This window comes from Archocentrus centrarchus, chromosome 9 (assembly GCF_007364275.1).
Source record: "Archocentrus centrarchus isolate MPI-CPG fArcCen1 chromosome 9, fArcCen1, whole genome shotgun sequence".
Lineage (NCBI taxonomy): Eukaryota > Metazoa > Chordata > Actinopteri > Cichliformes > Cichlidae > Archocentrus > Archocentrus centrarchus.
The window spans coordinates 11,495,968-11,519,189 of NC_044354.1; the positions used below are offsets into that span (position 1 = coordinate 11,495,968).

At 40.4% G+C, this 23,222-nt stretch overlaps 2 protein-coding genes across 8 annotated transcripts; both read right to left on the reverse strand.

Annotated features, from left to right (window-relative positions):
- Positions 1-364: 364 nt before the first annotated feature.
- On the reverse strand, positions 365-8,255 carry gkap1 (G kinase anchoring protein 1). 7 transcript variants are annotated; one of them, XM_030736878.1, is made up of 14 exons: positions 8,188-8,255; positions 7,890-8,041; positions 7,212-7,480; positions 5,709-5,867; positions 5,482-5,559; positions 4,983-5,118; positions 4,786-4,814; positions 4,003-4,164; positions 3,652-3,738; positions 3,361-3,424; positions 1,517-1,587; positions 1,342-1,419; positions 1,066-1,190; positions 365-826 (listed from the first exon to the last, which is right to left on the reverse strand). In XM_030736878.1, exons 3-13 carry the CDS (start codon positions 7,458-7,460, stop codon positions 1,101-1,103), a joined length of 1,203 nt encoding a protein of 400 aa, XP_030592738.1. In that variant the 5' UTR covers positions 7,461-7,480; positions 7,890-8,041; positions 8,188-8,255; the 3' UTR covers positions 365-826; positions 1,066-1,100. The 7 variants fall into 7 exon arrangements, with proteins under 7 accessions (XP_030592738.1, XP_030592739.1, XP_030592735.1 ...); XM_030736879.1 differs by lacking the exon at positions 8,188-8,255 and having other exon boundaries at positions 7,890-8,132; XM_030736875.1 differs by lacking the exons at positions 7,890-8,041; positions 8,188-8,255 and adding an exon at positions 7,570-7,686 and having other exon boundaries at positions 4,810-4,814.
- A 2,206-nt stretch (positions 8,256-10,461) lies between these two features.
- Positions 10,462-22,802, reverse strand: LOC115785387 (kinesin-like protein KIF27). The gene is made up of 15 exons (XM_030736943.1): positions 22,338-22,802; positions 20,509-20,709; positions 19,105-20,093; positions 18,363-18,506; positions 16,547-16,711; positions 16,104-16,327; positions 14,745-14,866; positions 14,468-14,605; positions 13,903-14,093; positions 13,290-13,352; positions 12,881-13,051; positions 12,564-12,755; positions 12,238-12,465; positions 11,601-11,799; positions 10,462-11,514 (listed from the first exon to the last, which is right to left on the reverse strand). The coding sequence occupies exons 1-15, from the start codon at positions 22,633-22,635 to the stop codon at positions 10,898-10,900; spliced, it is 3,942 nt and encodes a 1,313-aa protein (XP_030592803.1). The 5' UTR covers positions 22,636-22,802; the 3' UTR covers positions 10,462-10,897.
- Between the last annotated feature and the right edge of the window lie 420 nt (positions 22,803-23,222).

Consider the following 23,222-nt stretch of genomic DNA (forward strand, 5'->3'; position numbering starts at 1 on the left):
TAATAATAAGCCAGTTATGTGACCGGAATTAGCTTAAAGATATACTACACCACAAAAAAGAGACAAAGCCTATGCTCAGTTCACTTTAAATTCTCATTCCAGAAACAATAATATATATATTTTTTATATCCTCCAAAGGTGATGCACAAGTAGTAAGTGGTGCTATTTATTCTGCCTCACAGCTGAAGGTCAATGACTGGTTAGTCTCACATTTGTAAAATCTCCTACTTTTGAAATTTTACCTGAGACGTTTTAAAATATCTTCATTATATCTGGTATATCTGGTATTTTTTTCATGAATTTATGGGTGGTTTCTCTGCAGAGATGCTTTCAGACAAATAAATCAAGGCAATGTGCAAAAATGTCCTTTTCACTGAAAAAGTAATTTATTTACTTAACAGCTGGGAAAATAAAGAAACAAAACCTTACATTACATATCTGTCATTTTGGCAGCAAAACCTTGAAGATCAGGCACAGAGCCTTCAACAGTACAGGAGATCCAGAGGCACTCTAAGGCCTGAAGAGGGCAGCAAGATGTGTCAAGCCACTAAATCTTGTTTAATCGTGTAATATATCGTACCAAATCTAGAGCTTTTTTCTGTTAATGCGTGTGTGTGTGTTTGGGAGGGCATGCATTAGAGGCTGACCAGGAGTCTAGGATTAAAAAAAAAAAAGCTGGAAGGAAAAAGAACCCTGATTTTGTTCAGTAGCAGGAGTTATTTTTTCCTGCATTTCTTCATTTGTTTATACAATTTTGTTTTCAGGCGTTTTCTTTCTGAAACCTTCATAGATCTGCCTCGGAGCCTTTCTTCCCTTTCTTGTTTCCCTGTGAACCAGAAAAGTGCAGAAAGGACACAATTATTTATGGATATTAGGAAGCCTCTGTGTCTTTTTATTCATTCAAGTTAAAGGATGGACGTCCAAACAGGACTCTGAGATTTTGCCACATAAATGAGCCAAACATAATCTTGGCTGACTGGAAAATTAAAGAAATCCCATTAACTTAAAAACAACAGAAAAAGTGTTTAAATGCTCTGACCTGAATCTAACCGTGAACTTGTTTACCTTTCTGTCCTTTGGCTTATTAGGCTGACACTTTCTCACTTCACCTGACTTACTGGCAGCTGTTTCTCTGAGATGCATGAAAGCAATATGCAAGTACATGACGCATACACATACATAACTATCAACTGACACACACACAAACACAGAGGCAGCGTCTCAGCTCTGACAGGCGTAAACAAAGATAGACACAACACTACATTTTAACCCCAGTTCTTCCTTTATATAGTGAAGATACCACATGGAAAAGTTAATGGAAAAAGGTATTTGTACTCTCACCTGATGTTTTGGTTGCTCTGACTGTAGTCCTTTTACTTTAGATCTTTCTTGTTCAAGGGCAGCATGCAGTAATGTTACCTAATTAAAATGAAAAATACATTGTTCATGTGTGCATATATTTACAAATATCTCACAAAGCCATGTTCCTTCCTGTCCTGTCCTTACTGTTACACACCTGTGAGGAAAGCTCTTCTTTAATATGCAGTAGCTCCTCTACCTGTAGAAGAATTTCTGCTTTGTCTTTCACTGAAAAAGGGAGAATAGAAACATCACACAGATCATACGAAATCTTCATTAGGAAAGGAAAGGAAAGGACAGTTAGGTCCATAACCTTTTTTGTAGTTTTGACTGTACACCCCCACAGTAGATTTTAAATCAAACATTCAAGATGTGATTCAAGTGATGACAAATAAGAATTACATTTACTATTTGAGAATTACAGCCAACATTATATATAGTCCTCTATATTCAGAGTCAATGACTGCCTGAAGTCTAGAACCCATACACATCACCAAATGCCGGCACCGCATATAAAACACCAGCACACGACCATAAGGTAATTAACACACACAATCTAGCTACACAAGCAGAAATGTGACATGAGGTCGGCCACATATCGAGCATTTAACCAAGCTAGCTCCAAAACAGAAGCTGTTGTTAATCTACCGCACTGACGCTGAACTTTATTGGGAGTTTATTGTAGAATTTATTGAGTTTGGGAGTTCATGTTTTTCTTTGTTTCTCCCTGTTGATGTTCATGTGTGTCCTTAATATTACACACATTTAGCACAATGCTGCTGTCTGTGAACAGTTGGTTGTTGAATAAATTCCTTTAAAGAGGATCTTTTGTTGAGCTTTTATTACACAAGAGTTACTCTTGTACCTTGAATCTTGCACCTGACAAAGTATAGAAAACTAAAACTAATACTGAAACTAACGAAACTAAACTAAAACTGAGCAATAAACCAAAAATAAAAACTAATAAAAACAAGCAAAACCGCTCTGAAAACTGATTAAAACTAACTGAATTAAAGAAAAAAAGTAAAAACTAACTAAAAATAAACGATAATGTAAAATCCAAAACTATTATAACCCTGGCAGTATGTTTTGGTTCATCATCCATTTGCACTGTGAAGCACTGACAGCCAATTGTGCAGCATTTGTATGAATCTGAGCACAGAGCATAGCCCTGTACAGTTCACAATTCATCCTGCTATTTCCATCAGCAGTCACATCATCAATAAACACTAGTGACCCAGTTCCACTGGTAGCCATTTGTGCCCATGCCAAAACAATGCCTCCACTATGCTTGACAGATAATGTGGCATGCTTCAGATCATGAGCTGTTTTTCTCTTTGGCCATACTGTTCTCTTCCCATCATTCTGGTACAACTTGATTTTGGTTTCATCTGGCCAAAGATTTTTGGGCTCTGTTAGATGTTTTCTGGTAAAGACAGGCGTTTTGGTGTTGCTGAGCTGACCAGTGTATTCATTTTTTTTTTAACAATGTACCAGATTATTCATTTGGTCACTCCTAAAGTTTTTGCTTTCTCTCTGATGGGGTTTTTTCATTTGTTTTGTTTGTTTTTCAGCCAGACAATGGCCTCCCTCACTTGGATTGGCATCTCTTTGGACCTCTCACTGAGAGTTGCAGTGAAAAGCTAAGAAATGCAAGTTCAAAACTTAAAATAGCTCCAGATCTTTTATCTACTTCATCTGTCATGAAATAACAAGGGAACAGGCCTCACCTGGCCATGAAACAGCTTGCCAGTCAATTGTCCCATTACTTTTTTGAGCATCTGAAAATGGGGGATTATGTATAAAAATGTTTGTAATTCTTCAACGGTTAATGTAAAATATGTAAGCCCCCCCCCCGAATTAAAGCTGAAAGTGAGCACTTCAATCACATCTTGATTCGTTTAATTTAAAATCCACTGCGTTGGTGTACAGAGGCAAACTTACAAAAAGCGTGTCATTGCTAAAACACTTATGTTGTATCTAATGTAATGTCATGCTCACTCTCTCCCTGTTGGAGCATCTTAAGCAGCTGGGCATTCCTTGCTTTCACCTCTTTGTATTTCACCTGTGGAGATGAAATGAAAGATTTTTTTTTAGTGAGTTGCAAAATTTGTCACAACAGAGAGACAAAAGTGTCACGCTGCAGTTGTGGTTGTTTTTCCTTTTTTCTGTCATACTGTTACACTGTGATAGTTTTGAACAAAGAGTCAAGTAATCCCTGCGAGCCAAAAGTTCAGGCATCAGACTGCTACTACTTCAACAGTTAATGTAAAAATATGTAATGCTGCTGACCTCCCACTGTGAAATGGTCTTTTTCAACTTATCAATTTCCTGGTCTTTCTTCTCCAGCTCATATTTCAGCTGTTCTGCTCTGGGGTCCTAAAAGAAAGAATGGACAGGGGGAAAAAAAAAAAAAGGAAACAAGCAAAGAAAAATAAACTTCACTTGGGTGACCCTGTAGTTACTCAATCACTCTAAAATGTGCATGTATATCATTTTAAGAACAGCCATTCAGGCGTGCCTTGAAGTTGATCACTAACAAAAAGTCAAAGGAAAAGCTAACTTTGTTCATCTTCATATCTGAGTCCTCATCATAGAGAGAGCTAGATGAGGATTTTGTGGTACATGTGTGTGTCCGCTCACCGGTTCATGTTCTGTGGATGTGTTAACTTCTTGTCCTTGGCTGTTAGTATACTGCTCGCGTCTTTTCTCCCGTTGGATTATCCGGCTGACATCATCTTCCAACTTATTGAAAAAATGTTCCTCCTGCCCAATTCCCAGCGCTAAGTTAGCTGTTCTGGAGTCCTGGAAGGTAATTTGGTTGATGTCTTATACAATTTTTAAGTTATAAACAAAAGATTTTAAAAGTTACGCTACTGTACAATACAGTGCGCACAATATGAGCAGTTACATGCAAATCCAAAACAACCTGAAAACGAATCATTAATGAGTAGTTCCTGAATACGGAAGTGATGAATATGCAGCAGCTTAAACTTTCTTAGAAATTTATGAAGCTGAAAAGTGACCATCTTTATAAGTTGGTCCTGATTATAAAACATATTCACTGTGGGTTATTTAACAATCAGTTATTCTTTCTGGACTCTGATTTTTTAATCAAAGAACTAATTTTAAACACTAATTGTAAACATCTCAGTAAAAACTCAGTATCTACAAGCTTCAGTAGGAAGTAATGTGTGAGTAGTCACCAGTCTGTGACATTTTTGCTGGTTTAGAAATCATCAGGAATGAAATATAAAGAATGTGGTGACTATTTACAAATATTTATGAACTCATCATTAATCTGGTATCTTCCAGTCTGTCAATATCTACTATAAAGTAATTAATATATTCATTAATCATCAGCTCCTTTCTAATTTGTCCCTCGCTTCTTCAGTGGTACTATTCACATGAGTGCAGCCTGCTCACCTCTTTCTCTTGTTTCCTACTTACATTTTCTGCAAAGAGAAAACACACACCGATATAACTATTTACAAAAAGGAATGATACATGCAATACAGTATATCATTCATAAATATACACTTATGAAGCCTGCTGTGTGATGGACCTCAGCACACAAAATATGAATTCACTGCATTTTCAAGAAGTCAATAAGCTTCTCTCACCTGCACTGCCTTCAGCCTGGAAGTCTTGCAGAGAAACGGTCTTTTTGTCTTTTGCCTGCTGATTCTTCTTTTTGTCCTTCTTCCCTCCACCCTCTTTTACTCCACGTGACTTTGGCGAGGAGGTGTTTGTGTGGCTCTGATGAATGAAAGCAGATTCTCTTACTTCAGACAGCTTAAGTCCTTCATTTCAAATTCATTTATTAATTACTTAATAAAAAAATCTATTTTCACTACACTAGAAATGACTTTTTTTTTCTTTTTTCCTTTTATTTTAACCCATAAGAAACTTAAATGGAAAAGCCAGCAAAATCCTTTGTCTATTTTGAATGAAATCCTTTAATTACCAGCATGAAGAAGATATAAGACAATGCAATACAGTGCATATATATTTACAAGTGAATGTGTCACAGGGGGAAGTACAACTTGAATAAAAGTGAACATGCAGCACAAAGTAAAGACTTTCAAAAAGAGAACATTAGTGTGTATATCTGCAGTGTACCTGTTTGTGTTGTTCATACTCCAGTTTACTTAAAATCAAGGCCTTTTCCAAGTCTGCCTCGTATAGTTCTGTGGTTATCTAAGGGAAGAGGGAGAACATTCACTTTAAAAAACACTTTTGGTATTGTCTGAAAGGTCAAGTGTGACCTGTGTTGTTTTATGAGGGACGGGCAAACAAGTTTTACCCGCTCACACATCTGTAATGTGAGAGTAGTGGTCCTCTTTTACCTGCTCGTCTCTCTGCTTCCACTGCTGCCAACCCTCCGAAGGTGTATCATGGTCCACTGATGTAGGATTGAGAAGTTCACTGGCTATTCCTGACAGAGTCATACAGGGAGGTGGGGCGCAAGATTTCTGAGGAATCTTCTTGAAGGCCAGATTACGCAACTAATAGAAACAGAGATAAAACAATATCATGTCACCATTATTAATATAATAAACAATACCTTGTTCTATTGTTAGCTGTAGAAACCGTCAACTTGTCTCTGTAAGTAACAACAACAAAAACAGTCTGTTTTCTCAGAATGTATGCTGCCTGTGGTTTCTCTTCTGTGGAGTGGAGGAGGATTTCTTAATGTGTTTGAGTGGGCTAGCTGGGCCTCAGCAGATTCCTTTTAATTGTGCTGCAACACTGTTATTTTCAGAGCTGAACATTTTCATTTTCCTATTCTGTTCTCTCAGTTTATCAGTAAATGAATTGGACAATAAAATGTTAAAATTTGTGGAGAAAAAACAAAAGTAGATAGATGCATAGAGTCCAAGGAGACCTCCTCAGATGCTTGTTTTTTTTAAAGTTAAAAATTCTAAAATATTGAGTTGACAATTGCATAAAGGAAACATCAGAAGAAAATTAGAGATTCTGAAACAAATTAATATTTAACTCTCTGCTTAAAATGGCATAAATAAGGCTGTTTTCTGTTTAACTGCATTTACATAACAATCTGAGCCTGTCAGAGCCAACAAGTTGCACTTTAAACTGGTTACCTGTTCTGCAACCACTTTTCTGTCATTAGATTTTCTTGCTTGACACTGGACAGTTTCCATGCAAGTATTTAGACCGCAAAAGAATATTAGATTTTCCTTCTATCCCATCGCATTAGATTTATTACACAGGAAAGCGATCACAATGAAAGCTTTGAAAAAAATCTGGTCACATATAAGTCTAATCCAGAAGGCAGGAGCATACATGCATGTTCAAGGACTAGGCTTCTGCAATGTAACATCTTTACATTATTTCAGAGCTGATAACCACAGACTAGTTTCAAAAGTCTTTCAGCTCAGGGTTTTGAGCATTAAATACCTTACTCATCCCACCAAAATATGTTAAAGATACACCAAGATATCCCTTTAATTATTGGGAAGATTTTAATTATTGTGGCTATGTGTGTGACAGTGGTGATTATCTGGGGAATTATTATTATTATTGTGTATTTTTCTCATGTCCATGTTTAAAAAAAGATTATCCAGATTGAAATGTACAACTTAACTAAATACTGTCCATTTAAACAACTGCACTCGTTCCCTTTCTTTAGCAGTGAGGACACCAAAAACAAACAACAACATATGCTCCTCCTGGTGTTTACCTCTCAGTGCCCTGTGCAGTTTCGCTTAAGGTGAAGTGAAACGGCGGAAGAGCCTGATCTATATTTACACAACACAGCAATAAAGTCGTGTCAAGTGCGTAATAACGCGTGTGTAAGAGGTCGCAGGTTGTTCATCTCACTCACGCACCTCGTTTGCCTCACTCTGTTGCTGTTCTTTCTTCTTCTTCTTCTTGTCTTTCTTCTTGTCATTGCCCTGAGCAGCTTTCCCTCCGCCTGCACCTGCTTTTCCTTGTCGGGGCTTCCCAGAGGAGTCTCGCCCGGATTTGGTGGAAGGCTTCCCCGGCTCGGAGGTGTCCGAGTCTGAATCAGAGTCTATTTGTAGCAGGGCAAAGCGGGAGGCGGTGGTGGGGACCGTGATCATTGCAGACGATGCCATCGCGAAAAGGAGAACTGAAACTGATGAAAACAAATAATAAATGTACAACAATTTATTTAGGATAACTTGAAGCAGGTCATAAAACGAGCAGTTAGCGTATGGTCACAACCTGTTTTAAAAGAAAGTACCAGTACTTCAGCCAGCACCTTCATGTAAAGCAACACACTGTGCCAGCAGTGTGATCTATGACGACGGACAGCAGTGCAGGTAAATGTAAGCCGTTTAAAGAGCGCCGTTACAGTGACTGGACGCAGCTAGATTAGCATCGCGTAGCAGCAGCGTAACCGAGCTAAGGCTTGGCCGGTGCTGTTAGCTCCCAAACAAGTGCAAAAGTACCGCTACATGTCAGTCAAAAGCACACTCACAGACTCACGCTGATCTCTTACTTTTAATGCAGTCACTGACTTGTGTTAAAGAAGCACTACTCACTCGAAAACTGCCTGAGGATACTTCCACCTGTTCGTAAAGGTGCTGTAGGTTTCCGTTGGTTTGCTACCAGCGATTGTCTGACAAGAGTACAGAAGCCCGGCGGTTCCAAAAAGGAAAAAGGCTGGGAGTACTGTTCACCCTCGTCCTTAGCGCTGTGGGTGCAGGAAAAGAAGCCTGGTGTTTACGATATGTGTATACAACATGTTAACTGTGTGCTGGCAGAATCTCTCTTTTTTTTTTTTTTTTTTTTTTTTTTTTTTGTTGGGTAATCGTTAACGATTAACACACAATAACTCACTAGTTTGCTCAGTTGTCATGGTGATGTCTCAGTTGTCGCATTTCCAAACACGACGTATTACAACAACTATCATATCACTATGACAACCGAGCGGAAATACGCATTGACCACGAGGAAAAGTGTATATAACCTGTGTCTGAAGCAATACTATATGTTTTTGTTTTTGTATTTTTGGCATACTTATGTGTTTCAGGTAATTAAACACATTTTAATATTTGACAAAGCTAACCCGTGTTGTTTTTTTGTTTTTTTTGAATGATGATTAGGCCCCTTGTTAAATCATGAGTTAACTGTGATTAACATTTTTTTTTTCCTTTGGAAAGCTGAGTTCAGTTTCACTGACCACGCTCAGGTCTAATTACTGTCAGACCCACTGAATCATGAAATCGCTTAAAGTTTAAGTGATTTCATTGCAGCTATAACAGCTTCAACTCTTCTAGGAAGGCTTTCCATAAGGTTTACGAGTGTGTTTATGGGAACTTTTGACCATTCTTCCAGAAGCACATTTGTGAGGTCAGACACTGATGTTGGAGGAGAAGGCCTAGCTCGCAATCTCTCTAATCCATCCCAAAGGTGTTCTATTGGGTTGAGGCCAGGACTCTGTGCAGGCCAGTCAAGTTCTTCCACACCGAACTTTATGGTCCTTGCTTTATGCATTGGTGTGCAGTCATGTTGGAACAGGAAGGGGCCATCCCCAAACTGTTCCCACAAATTTGGGAGCATGAAATTGTCTAAAATCTCCTGCTGAAGTATTAAGAGTTCCTTTAACTAGAGCTAAGGGGCCGAGCCCCACTCCTGAAAAACAACCCCACACCATAATCCCCCCTCCACCAAACTTGACACTTGGCGCAATGCAGTCAGACAAGTACCGTTCTCCTGGCAACTGCCAAACCCAGAAACATCCATCGGCTTGCCAGATTGAGAAGCGTGATTCATCGCTCCAGAGAACACGTCTCCACTGCTCTAGAATCCAGTGGTGGCGTGCTTTACACCACTGCATCTGTCGCTTTGCACTGTGCTTGTATGCAGCCGCTTGGCCATGAAGCTCTCTATGCACTGTTCTTGAGCTAATCTGGAGGTCACATGAAGTTTGGAGGTCTGTAGCGATTCACTCTTAAGAAAGTTGCTGACCTCTACGCACTATGCGCCTCAATATCTGCTGACCCCACTCTGTGATTTTAGATGGCCTACCACCTTGTGGCTGAGTTGCTGTCATTTCCAAATGCTTCCACTTTGTTATATCATTAACAGCTGACTGTGGAATATTTAGTAGTGAGGAAATTTGATGACTGGATTTGTTGCACAGGTGGCATCCTATCAGGGTACTACGCAGCAATTCACTGAACTCCTGAGAGCGACTCATTTTTTCACAGATGTTTGTAGAAGCAGTCTGCATGCCTAGGTGCTTGGTTTCATACACCTGTGGCCATGGAAGTTATTGAAACACCTGAATTCAATGATTTGGATGAGTGAGTGAATACTTTTGGCAATATAGTGTATGATAAGCTCCTGTCTAAATTTAATCTACCTATAACCCCTGAAATATATGCGGTGGGTTTTGCCACTTTACCAAGAGGAGTGCCACAGCGTCATTGAGGAACAACAGCTGACATTTAGGTTAATGACCTACTTAATAGTGGAATTCTAACTGATGGAGCTGATATCCCTAAAAAGAGGTGCACCAATAAATTGTAATTAAAATAATCCAACTTCCACTTTTACAATATGGCATCACAACTGAGGACATTGAAAAAAAAAGAAAAAAAAACACAATCAGGATAAAATATAATTTTGATAAATTCCACGTGTACAAATGACCCTGCAATTTATTTTTGATTATGTCTTTGTCTTTCCTAAATGTTTTTTCTATGCTGTATTTCTTGTGATGTAACCCTGGCATTCAGATGCTGTATTTATACATGTTAATCTTTTGAAATTGTATTAGAAAAAGTAATATTACATAAACCCTAATAAAGTTTTGTTTAATCAAACTACTGCAAAGTAACATATGAAACCTAAATTATATTTTCTAATGCTTAGTTGAGCAAGTTCAGTGTCAAGTATGTTGGTTTTATCCCATTCTTAAAATAGGAAAATTACAACTTAATATATATAAAGTGTTCAGCTAATTACAGCATATATAAAATTTGGATATATAAAACCAGGATTGAATAAGCCCCAACAATAAAAACAGCACAGTGAGGTAAATATTTTAGTGTTTATTAAATTGGTTTGTGAAAAGCCAATATAAAAATAATAATAATTTACACAGCAATCAACATACAACTAAATATATAATGTGAACACAAAGTTTGCATCAGAACTCTGCATTGCACTACAGAATATTATTGTTTTAGTGCGATATACGTACTGCATCTAAACGCTACTTTAACCATTTACAGCGCAGATAATCAAGTTTGAAAGATAAAGCACTTTAGTTCATGAAGCACTAGTTAATTAATGATAACATTCAACAACAGCTTTATTAGTATGTTCCACCTCTTTGTAACAATTTAGTGGATACAGATGGGGAGAACTGTAAAATGAGCTACTGTGTTACAACTACAGAAATATAAGAAAAGTGCTGACAGTGCCAGTCAAATGTTTGGACACACTCACCCATTCATTTGAATGAGTGAGTGTGTCCATGTGGGCGTGAGGTGGCAAAGCAAAAGTGTCTAGCTCTATCGTCTAAGTAAATTTCTAAATATCATCTGTCGCTGTTTCTGGGGACTTCTATAGAGTCCTCCAGCATTGTCTCTGTGCTTGTATCCACTGCAGACTGTCGCCTCCCTGTGGCAGAACCAGAGACCTGCAGGTCAGCTGGACAAATCTGCTTCAGATCCCTGCGACACAAACGGACTGGTGTCATCTCTAGTCTTTCCTTAGGCTCAACCCCTGCTCTCTTCCCCTGGGACTGTGTGAGTATTTGGTTATATTCAGGCATTTCTGTCTTTTTGGGGGACTGGCAGTCAGAAGATAGGGAAGGGCACTTGGTTTGGTGTGCATTTCTGATTGTATCGTTGTGCATCTTTTTGTCTATTTGCTCAGCGTGTATTTTTGTGTACATTGTTACAATATGTCTCCTTGTTTGTATTTCCTCAGAATGAGTTTGGGATTCATTTGAACTTGAACAAATCTGCATCTTTTGACCAGGTTTGGGCTCTTGGGAGCAAGAAGGCTCATCATTGGTGTACAGGGCATCACCGAGGAGTGCTTTGAGTTTCTTTTTGAGCTGCCGGCTGGTGCTTTTGTAGAAAAACAGCTCTTTCTCCAGATGCCGCAGTCTGTCTTGCATAGCCTGCTGTGTCTCTCCTGGAGCACCCTCTGAACACATATACAAAGAAACTGTGAAACAAAGTGTCATAAGACAAAAACTCATGTTCAAATCCAGGCTGTCCAAATTTCCTCACCTTTAAGTTTCTGCAACAGTAGCTGGATGTTGTGCTGGTGATCGCTGTGTTGCTGGGTGAGCCTGCGGTCTGCATCCAGGGACAGACGCTGTATGACAGCCTCCATCTCCCTCAGCGCCATCTTTTGCTCTTCTGCATGAAGTTCCAACTCTTCACAGCGCAAATGCAGATAGCGCTCTGCCTCTCGAAGACAAACAACCTAAAAGGATGATAAAACCTTCATATTACCATGAAGTAAGACCATTCTTTCATCCATCCTCTGCTGCTTATTCAAGTCTGGGTCATGGGGGCAGACATAGGCCAGACTCTCAGTCCTCCCTCTCCCTGACCACCTCCTCCAGAGGGTAGAATGCAGAAGGCAGAGAGGGAGGAAGTGTGAAACATGAAAACGGGGCTGAAACAGAAAGAGAAGACTAGAGCATTCACTTTCTGTATGAGCATAGTAAAATCCATTTTTACACTTAAATTAACATGTTTTTAGCAAAATATGAGACAAGCGGAAAGGGAAGGGAGAAAATGAATAGAGCAAGTGAAGACAGACAAGATACAGGCAAGAACTAGAAAAGAGGGTATGTACACCTTATATGTGAAGCTGAATATTGCATATAGTCATATGTATGCATGCATTTTATGTTACCTTGTTGAAATATTTCACAAGCAGCTGTAGCGCCTCAGGCAGTGTCAGGTCCATAAGTTTCTTGGTGACATCACAGATTTGGGCGGGTTCAGCGTTTTGTGACTGATGCAAAGAAAAGTTTGTGACCAGCAGCTTCTTCTTTTTGTCCTGGATTAAGCGGTTTTTGAACTCCAGCACTGCATTCAGAACTTCGATAGCTTCTTCCAGCTGGAGAAGGGAATGTGTTTCCTATGTGAAGACACACTCACACAGTTCACCAAAACCTGTACCAGAAATAAGTCATGGACAATTTTACACCATACACACAATGCTCCCTTTGTTCTGACCTCCACAGTGAGCACTTGGTTGTCCTTCAGCTGGGCATCCAGAGTGTCTCTTCTCTTTATAAACATGTCTCTCGCTTTCTCCAGTTCTTCTATGGTAACTCCTGCTCTCTTCCTCACATTGCTGTTACTCTGCAGCTGCTCCTGCAGAGACTCCAACTGCATCGACACATGCAGCAGGTCCTGACTCAGAGTCTGAAAAGCAATGGATAATACATCTCATTCGAGCATTAATACGTGTCCACCTAATCCATTAGTGTAGTTAATAAACTCGGTTGGCAAGGCATTGAAATTAAATCACAACAAAGACGCAGGCTGACCTGACTGGAGCATAGCATCTTGGTCTCTAATTTGCTTTTCTGTTCAAGACAAGCCTCCCTGTGCAGGAGAACCTCCTCTCTACTCCTCATCTCCTCTTCCAACTCCCTCAGCTCTGCTCTCTTCTGAAGAACATACTCCTCTTCCTCTTCCAGCCAACTATTGCCACACAGCTACAATGAGGAGGTGAAGGAGGGAGGAGTAGGAAGGAAAAAGGAATTTAAGAGGGACAAGGGGCAAAAAAAGGAGGAAGATGACATTTAGACTCGAGAAGAGAAGACACAAGGTAGACACTACAACACTATAAAAAGTTGTACTAAACTAGTGACATTGTCCAAATGGTTTGGGGGGAACGCCATCAAATGAAAAACTGAAGAGAGAACACTTCCTCTATATTTAAAAATGTTTTACCTGTTCATTTATATGTTCTAAGTTATGCGTTTTGCATATAGCTGAAACTCCAGCACTTTGCTCCTGAAAACAAACAAAAAAATGTCATAAAAATCTTGATTGTTCAAATTTTATAATTCTCTTGATGAGAAACAGTTTTCAAATAATTCCATTTTCTGATTAGTTTAATGTACATGCAATGTTATGTTGATGATCTGCACAATGCCAGAGTTTAATTTAGACCTATATTAGAGTTAATATATAAATGTCAAACTGCTTTTATGTGAATATTAATAAAGAAGACTCTTATTTAAACTTCAGTCAACCAGAGACAAATATCAATGTGAGAAAAAGCTAGGTGTACAGGTGTTTTTTTTTTTAAACTGTATGAAAACACTTTTGTTTCTCTGGAAAGTTTACTGGGTTAACTGCATATGTGATATCAGAAAAATTTATTAAGTGATAATAAGTAAAATTATGCACACCATTTTCCCTTGAAATTGCTCATTTTACTCCATCAACTCCAGCAAAGGATTCAGGTCAACAAGGCTAAAGTGTTCACACAAAACTAATGTGCTGTGTAACAAGTTCATCTCTTCAGTTATCGAAGTTGAAACAAATCTGTACAACTAACCCCATTTTTGCTATTCTCACTGTTTCTCGGGCTGCTCTGAAGCTGTGATTGCTGCGCCCTCATGTGCTGCAGGCTGTGATACATCTCTGCTCGCACCCGCTGGCTCTGCAAAGAAAGTCTTGCAAACACGCTGGCTTCTCTGCCATCATCACTTTGCCTGTCATGGGTGTCCAAAAATTGTGTTTCCTTTTCTGCCAGACAACAGCGCACATTTAGAAATACATGTACCATTTAAAATTAGAAATACAACATAAATACATTCGGCAGACTCATTGGTTTTGTACAGCTGTTGCCAGAAGCATCAGGTCAAAAGTCAAATTGAAACAAGAATTATGTGATTTTGAGATTATCAGCATAGCCTGGTCATGGGTAGGCTTAAATGAATCATCAAAGTTATTTTGTCACTGTCATCTTTGAACATCTATTGATGCCTCTGGAAGCTACAGGATGTTCATGTCGCAAAACTTGTCACACTTCCTCCAATATACCAACAAATCAGCCAGTCCTCTATTGTTCCTAACTCAGCACACACTAGAATGAATATTACGTAATTATCTAAACACACCAGTTTTGTCAAGCACTTTGATGAGCTCCTCCTTCAGGCGCATACTGACTGACAGATCATGGACCCTTCTCTCAGTAGCACTCGCTTTTATTCTTGCTTTCCTCATATGTCTTTGCTTGAGCTGGTTTTCCTTGGTACCTAGAAAGAAACAATATGAAAAAGAAACAAGCTCTGGAATTAAAAGGTCTCAGAAAAAAAAAGTTTTAAGGCAGGAAACAATCAATGGGAAAGGAGATGACTACAGACAAGTACAAAGCAGAGTGCATGTGAAGTGTACCTGTAGCTCTCTGAGCCTGTTGTACGACTGGCTTTCCATCACATGTTTGATCTGCTCCTGTGTTTTTCTCCTTCAGGGTTGATTTTTTCTGCCGGCTGGTCCATGTTTGGTTTAAAGAACACCTACAGAAATGTCACTATATTAAATTTGGCAGATCATTTGGTATTCTTTTTTTTTTTTTTTTTTAATTCACTTAGCGAATTAAACAGTTGATAAATTTACATGGCACACAGCAGGCCTACAATACACACAGAAGGAAAAAATGATGAGTATTTACCAAACAATATGATAATTATGCAGTGTACAGAGACTGGCCTTAATTAACTGTCAGGCATGTCATCTCTTCTAATACTCTTCAAATAAATACTTTTAAGTTTAGAGTTCCCCACTGACAGTTGATAAGCCAATAATATCCATTCATCAATGAAGGGCATATATCTAATTCAGGGTCATGGAGGGGTTGGATTTAGAATCACCAGTTAAAATAACCCCGTGCTTGTATTTAGGAGTAAACCAGAGTAAACAGAGAGAACCCAAGCATATATGCAAACTCCAAACAGAAAAGCCCCTGCCTGGATTCAAATACATAATATTCTTGTTGTTGGTCTGTTAGGCTAATGCTCCTGCGACCCGGCCCCAAATTAAGCGGAAGAAAATGGATGGACTGAAAAACACATTAAATGCTTGGGTCTTTTGTGACAAGTCTGCTTGGGTGCACCAAGTGATAAGTGCTTTGTTGTCTGAGCAGGTGGTGGCTGGCAGCACAATATGCAGTCATCCCTGACAGCAAAATTGTAGTGTGTCACTAGATTTCCAAGTACACACCCCACACTATGCAGCCCTTCTCCCAAAACTGGTGCACTGAGCATCACACTGCTGTGCGAAGTGCAAGGGAGTATGGAATAAATGCTGCAACATCTGTAGAAAATAACTTTTTACTTTGTCAAAGTCAATCCTCGTGCTGCATTTAGTTTGCATTTCCTTTAACATGAATAAATTATTTAACCCTTTAATACTGAACCTGTCGCCGGCGACAGAACGTACTTCAAAAGTGCTGTAATAACTCTATATTGGCTGTGAAGCACAATTTCTACGCTTTCTGAAACCGTTTGAATTTTTCAGATAGGACAAACGGTCACGTAATTACGGTAACTCAAAGTTCCTTTGATCAGCCGCCTCAGTGGGGATATGCTCCGTGTTGACCAGCTGTTCCCGGCAACTAAGAGCAGTTAACGGGTGCTTCAGCGGCAATTGCCACTGTTATAGAGTCAATCACTCAAATGTTTGATTTTTTGCAGCATAAGTTACTTGTTTTAACTTATTACTGGTGCTTGTACAAAGAAAGAACCACGCTCTCACCTAAATCTCGTTCTGCCCATAAATGTGTCATCCTCCTCTACCTCATCCTCCTCCTCTTCCTCCTCCTTCTCATCCCATCTCCCATCTTCGCTCTCTGCCTGTTGTTTTAGGAATGGACAGTACACTTCATCTTTTTCCTCCGTCTCAGCCAGCAGGAGGTGACCACGCATCTTAAAAGCTGCCATCACTCTCTCAAGCGTATAAGCTGGTGGACTGGAGTGAATCTAGAAGGTGTGCAGGCATTCAGAGAAAAATACACAAAGCCATGAAAAACAGGGTATTAATGCATGTATATATATAAGGAAACATTGTAACAGTCACAAAAAAAGCCAATACAACATCAAACAATTATGCGCACGCGCACACACACACACACACACACACACACACACACACACACACACACACACACACACACAGACAAAAACTGTGCAGCTACTTACCTTTCTGGGGGGCCTCCATATGCAGCTGTGTCTGATCAGAGGGACACTGTGGGGTCTCTTGCCTGAGTTTGCAAAACCCCCTGCTTCCACTGTTGCCCCAGAGGCAGTCATGAGTTTGCTGCGGAGGCGATCAATCAGAATCTGCTGGTTCACCAGCTGTTCTGTCTACACATTCACACACAGACACACATTTAAACAGCAAATGCAAAACGAACAGTTATGTCCGTAACTTCTGTTTCGCGAAGGAGAGGAACGAGGTACAACATATATAGTATGGGGATATCACGCCCCTCGCATGTCCTGCTGAAGACACCTCTATTCATGCCTTTAAGGTAGATGACCTGTGATGATATATGTGCAGCTCCACTCGCACATATATACTCTGTCATCACAGTCATTTCTCAGCCGCTCTTCACCGTGCCCAGCTTTGTGGCAGGGCATCCCGGTGTTGTACGTCGTTCCTCTCTTTTTTGGGATCTGAGCCAAAAGAGCTGGCTCTCTGAAAAGAGCCGGAATTCCCATCACTACCAGGCAGATGGGGCATGCTTCGTGCTGGTCCTTGTTGTGCAAAGAGAAACCGGACCCCTGAGGACAGGGGCGGACATAAGATTTCTGCTTTGTGTGCTTCGGTTTGGTACTTAAACCAAAATGCAAAACTGAGCGGTAGGGGCTAATACCCACAGCGGCAGTTAAGCTAACTTTGAGCCAGCAGACAACAGCGCTAGTGATATGCCCTTCTGTGTTGAGGATTCGAAGCGTGTATTGAGTAATCATGGGAGATTTTTGTGAAGCGAGTGTCAACGTATGGGGTGATGTCCGAAGCCTCGCAAGCCGGCCATACCACGTGACTGATTCAGGAACCAATTCGTGGGTTTGGTGTGTGATTTGAAATATAAGGAGCAGCGAAACGCAATAGATCTCCCCTCACATTTTGTAGTATTGGATACTATTGCGCGCTGGTTTGCAATCTATTTGAGCTGTTTCTTTTTTGGTGATGGAACCAGCCAGAAAGAGGAGATTTTCCCTTGTCTGGGAACATTTTGAGATGATTTCTCCTAATAAGGCATGGGCATAGTAATAAATTAATACCCTGGCTTCATCTGTGCCCTGTGAAAGGGTATTTTCTAAAGCAGGCGAAATCATGTCAAACAAAAGAAACCGCCTGAAGCCCAGCACTGTGGCAATGCTGTTATTTCTAAATAAAAACGAATAAATAAAATGTCCCTAGTGACATGAGCACAGTTACAAACCAAGTAACACAATCACATCACAACCCTCTCCCCAATTTATTTCCACTTTCCCTCTTGACCCCAAAATTGTATCATAAAAACAGACACCATATCAATAAGTTCAGGATTTATTTATTGCCATCGCAAAAAAATCATTCATTTATTCTGTTCAAAGCACTTTGTGATTATAAACACTCTGCCTGTTTTACACTAACTGTCCACTTGATGGCGCAGTAGAGCAAATGAAGCACCATGAAGCTTCGACCCATGGGCTCACCAAATGAATGGAATGCTTCAATGCTTCATGAAGCTTTGTCTCACCATCACTAAACAGCGCTAACTAGCAGTAGTTAGCTAGTCGCCTCAGCAGAGGTGTTCTTAGCAAGGTGAAGAGCATAAAAACTGAGGGATATATGTGCGGTTGGAGCCACACATATGTCATCACAGATCATCTGTCTTAAAGGCGTGAATAGAGGTGTCTTCGAGTGAATCGACTGAAAGGGAACCAGCAGAAATGCCACTGAATTCAGTTTTGAAGTTTTACTGAAAAACTACGAAACAGCTCTGTATTGCAGTGTTCTCCTCACCTGTATACGAAAGCGCTGCTTTACTTCCTCTAAGGATATAAGGTGAGCTTTCCTCTCTTGAAGGAGTTGCTCGAGTTCTTTTTGCACCTGTCTCAGTTCTGCATCTTTCTGCTCCAACAGCTGCTCTTCTATGTGGAGGGCTTCCTAAGCATGAGAAAAATTGGATAATATACAAAGCATATAAAATAGTGCTACTCGACTGTTGTCTGTTTAAATAATTTGATCCATACACCTCATTTGTTCACATTGACCTATCAAAGGCTCTCCCAGGATTAACATGTTGCAGATGAAATGTTGACTTCTTGTAATGGAAACACAGGAACAAGTAATGAGATAGCAATGGCTTCATTTCTTTCTACAGCCTCAAAACCCTGATGAAGGCGGCAAATCTAAATGGGATGCAGCAATACTTAGTTTTCATTAGTTTTGCTGGTGCTTTTTTTTTTTCCCCATCAGCAGTTTGCATGATTTTAGTTTGACTACATTCTCCAGTTTTGAATAGCAGGTCTTTACCAGGGTAGAGTAATATGTAAATAAAACACCGAGCACATTTGCATGCCCTCGTTGGTCAATGTGATAGGCATGTCCACGTGTTGCAAAGACTAATCATCTTTTTAAACTGAAGAAAAATGTAACCAACACCAAGTTTTCTGCAGGTTAGAGTAATCCCCTTCAATTGCTTGTTAAATGAAGTGTTTGAGACCTCTAATGGCAAGTCCCTTTTTAAAGCTTTTACAGTTACCTGGCATTTTTTTAGTTCTTCTCTGAGTTTTAATGGGGTAAAATGGTCCAGTTCGTCTCTCTCCGCTTTTGAATAGTCCTTATGAGTTTGAGATGAATGACTGACAGCTGTCAGTCTCTCCTGCCAATCTTGCAGCCGCAGCCTGAAAGAAAGACTTGAAGAGGGGCCTGAGATATCCGCAAGCAGAACAGCAGCTTCCTCTGCCAACAGACGGTACTGTGACGCTTCTTCTGGGTTTGCTTTCTTATCTGGATCAGATGCCCCAGTCTGACAGGACACTTTGATGCCATCTCTCTCCTGACATCTTTGCCCAGTCTTTTCTCTTTCTTTTTCCAACTCTCTGTCCTTCTCTTTCAACAGCTCTCTCAGTGTCTGTGCTTCATATTCCAGCTCCCCTAGTCGAGCATCACTGTGGTACCAAGTTGTAGTAGGGCGAGAGCTAACCTCTGTTTGAGCAGATGTTTCTGCTGGACGGTTGTGAATGTAACGCGCCTTAGACGCAAACTGCAGGACACTCAGAGTCTCAGCTACAAAGTGGTGGGAGGGGCTTACGCATACCACCATCAGAGTGTGGGCAGTACCTCCTAATGAATCACGAAGAAGTCGAGTGATCTTGGCATCACGGTATGGTATGTGCACACTGCCGGAGTTACCTTGCTCGGAGAGTGCACGGATAACGTTGCCTAGCGCAAGCAGGCCTGTGTTGATATAAGCAGTCTCTTTGAGTCGTGCCCCGGTGTTCCCTGTTTTGCCAGCACGTTCCGAGCCTGCCAGGTCAACCAGACAAAGTTTGGAGGAGTTGAAAGACTTTAAGGAGGAGTTGTTGTTGTGGCAGGATAGGATGACCTGAAGGGTGAGGATGGTATGAGAGCGACTGGAGTGCACGTTCATTCCTGTGGTGCCGGTGTGGCGCAAGGCATTTCCCATCTCCACAACACTGAGCAGCTCCTCTGCTGAGGTGACAACAACCTCTTTGGCTCCCACCACCACTGAAAGCACATACAAAGAGCCTTTTTAATCAAAGGAACAAGACTGTTGCTTCCTCTGTAGGCAGAGATTCATTGCACAACACAATGTCTAATCTCACTGTTTCTCTTATCTTTCACTCATTAAATGGACTGAAAACAATTTTACATAACATAGGCGGACCACACAGCCTGCACTTGTAAATGATTATATAGTATTTAATATCTTTTGCAGCCCTTCACCAGGGGTATCACTTGAATTTACAAGCCTGAAAACCATTAATGTTGATAACATGAGAACGGTATGTTCTCAGATGGATGGTAGAAAATATAGGATGCAGTGTATTAGGTATTCTGTCATGTTGGCGAGTGTATGTTTTCTACATTTTTATTTACATTCAAAAAAAAAAAAATGTAAAGGTAGAAAGAGACTGATTACCCGTGTTTCCCCTCTTATCTTCTCTGATAGAAAGCTCTTTCTGTATGGTCTGCAGCTCCAACAGATCTCGTAGTTCCTCTCTGTACAGCTCCATATATGTGACCTTCACTGTGACATCCACACCATCACTTTGCCTCCTCTTGTCAGCCAGGAATAGGAACACATCCTGGGCCACACGGTCAATAATTCCTCCCTCCTCATCTGTGACAGGTTTTTGGGAAAACATAAATACAGTTATGAAGTCAGAGAGGTCAGAGGGAGCGGAATAACAATGGGACAACAAGTGACTAGCAGTGATATCAGAAACGCGTTACTCCAATCTAACTACTTTTTCTCGGTAATGAGTAATCTAACGCGTTACTATTTGCAGTCCAGTAATCACATTAAAGTTACTTATCCAAGTCACTGTGCGTTACTATTGTTGTCATTTTCCTCAGTACAAAGATGTATTTTTGCTTTCTTCTTGCGTCTCGGGGAGTGACGTCTGGCCGATGCGACAGTTAAGTCCCGTTTTCAGCATGAGGACAATAACAGCACAGCGACACAAATGTAAACAATGGAGGGAGGAGAGAGATGCGCATTTTGTAGCTGAAATACAGGCACTACTGTGAGTCTGTGTCAGCTAAAGATGACAACATCAAGGTTAGTTGTGCACTCTGTGCTGGCGACAAAGTGCTATGTAGCTTCAAAAACACTACGTCAAATATGAGGAAACATCTGGAGTCAAGGCGCAGTCAAACTTACAGAGCGAGTCGCAACAGGTGGAGCGCAGCAGAGCTGCGGCTAATGCAGGAGCCCCCCAGCACCCAAACAACAAAAGCTGGACTTCGCTACAAACCAGTAAGTGGGGGAGAGCTGAAAAAGTTGAAAAGCCCTCTACTACAGTATGTAGTAGAGACTGGTATTGTGCCAAAAAGTGATCGTCTGCCAAACAGCAATTTTCGGTATTTTCCAAAAAAAAAAAAAAAAATAAATAATTCCCTCTATTTAAACGGCTGTAAATGACTTTTGGACCTATAATCTGTGAAGCATATATCAAACATATCTCTCATGAATGATATCAGGTCATTTTGAGTGAGAAACAGCATTTCTATCACAAGGTAGAAGCTGCACTCAGTTTTTGTGACTTATATATTCGTTTTTTTTTTTTCAAGGTAAAAACTGTCTGACATTAAAAATGTCTTTTTAAACAGAAATCTGGCTCAAAAGGCTGCAGAAATCACAACAAATATAACATCACAATTATATAAAGATATTAGAAGTGGCCAAAAAGCTCTGGATTGATTATAATGTAGGTACAATAACACAGACTCCTAAAGATTGTTGAAAAACAGGTTATTTCTGCATTTTATATATAAGCCCTTCATAAATCATGTTGACTGCACTTTATTTACCAATATAAACAAAGCCATTACACATAAATATACACAGAAACATCTGAATCACAGACGATCACTTTTTGGCACAACACCGGCCGCTGTTGAAAGTAACGAATAAAGTAACTTGTAATCTAAATTAGTTACTTCTAAAATTAAGTAATCAGTAAAGTAACTAAGTTACTTTTTAAAGGAGTAATCAGACTACTTTTTCAAGGTAACTATACCATCACTGGTGACTAGGTAGTCTTAAAAATTACAAACAAAACTCTCAAAACGATTCTCCAACTCCATCAGCTGAAATCCTTGGCTGTTAGATTCAAGCCTACAGATGTCAGCTTCTGGTGAAGTGGCTTTAATAACAGGTTTTTCCACACAACCTCTGAACCCCACAGCTTCAGTCCTTCCTACACTCTTCAACTTATCAGTCACGGGTTATAAACTTACGCGTACCTTGGTTCGCTCCTCCCAATGTGTAAGTCTTGCCTGACCCCGTCTGTCCGTAACAAAAAACAGTTGCATTATCGCCGTCGACCAGGGACTCCACGAGGCGATGAACGCAGGACTCGTACACCTCATCCTGGCTGGCTGACGCCCCAAAAGCGTGGTCAAAGGAAAAGAGTCGGTCCTCGCCCAACATCACCTGGGCGGTCTGCGGCACTACTCGCACACACACCTTGTGCTGGTAGAGGACCTCCTTGGGGAGCAGGGGTCGGATACGGACCGCCACCCGTACACACTCGTCGCTCATGACTGCGAAGACCTTTAGCTTGTTTATTGCGATATTAACACGAATCAATAAACACAAATTCACGCTAACAACCCGTCAGTTAATCTCTGTGCTTTTTTTTTTCGGGCCATCCCTTGTCTTGTTAAACTTCGTCCTATCTCGTTTGTTGTCGCTCCTCGGTTGCCCGGGAAACCGCCGGTGGAGTTAATAAACCGGAAGTGGGATGTTCAAGAGTATTCATGGGCAGTGGCTCGACCAGTGTCGTGACGGCAACAGCGCCACCAGGAGTCTGGGATTATCGATAGATTTGTTAAATGTACTACAATTATTGTCAGCTCTTTATTTGAGAATAAATATTTTTATCTTTGAATTTATGTATGTGTATACATTCCGAGGGAGGCTGAGGACATTGAGTCCGAATGAACCATGTTCCTCACCTCCATTGTTGAAGCTGCTGCTCAGATCTGTGGCTTTATTATGTGAATTATAGTTTGTATAACGACAGACTTTATGCACAACATAATGTGCAGAAGGAAGAGGACGGCTACACAACCCACATCTATTCTGGGACAGGATGTTGATTTAGCGGAGGAACACAAGTACCTGTC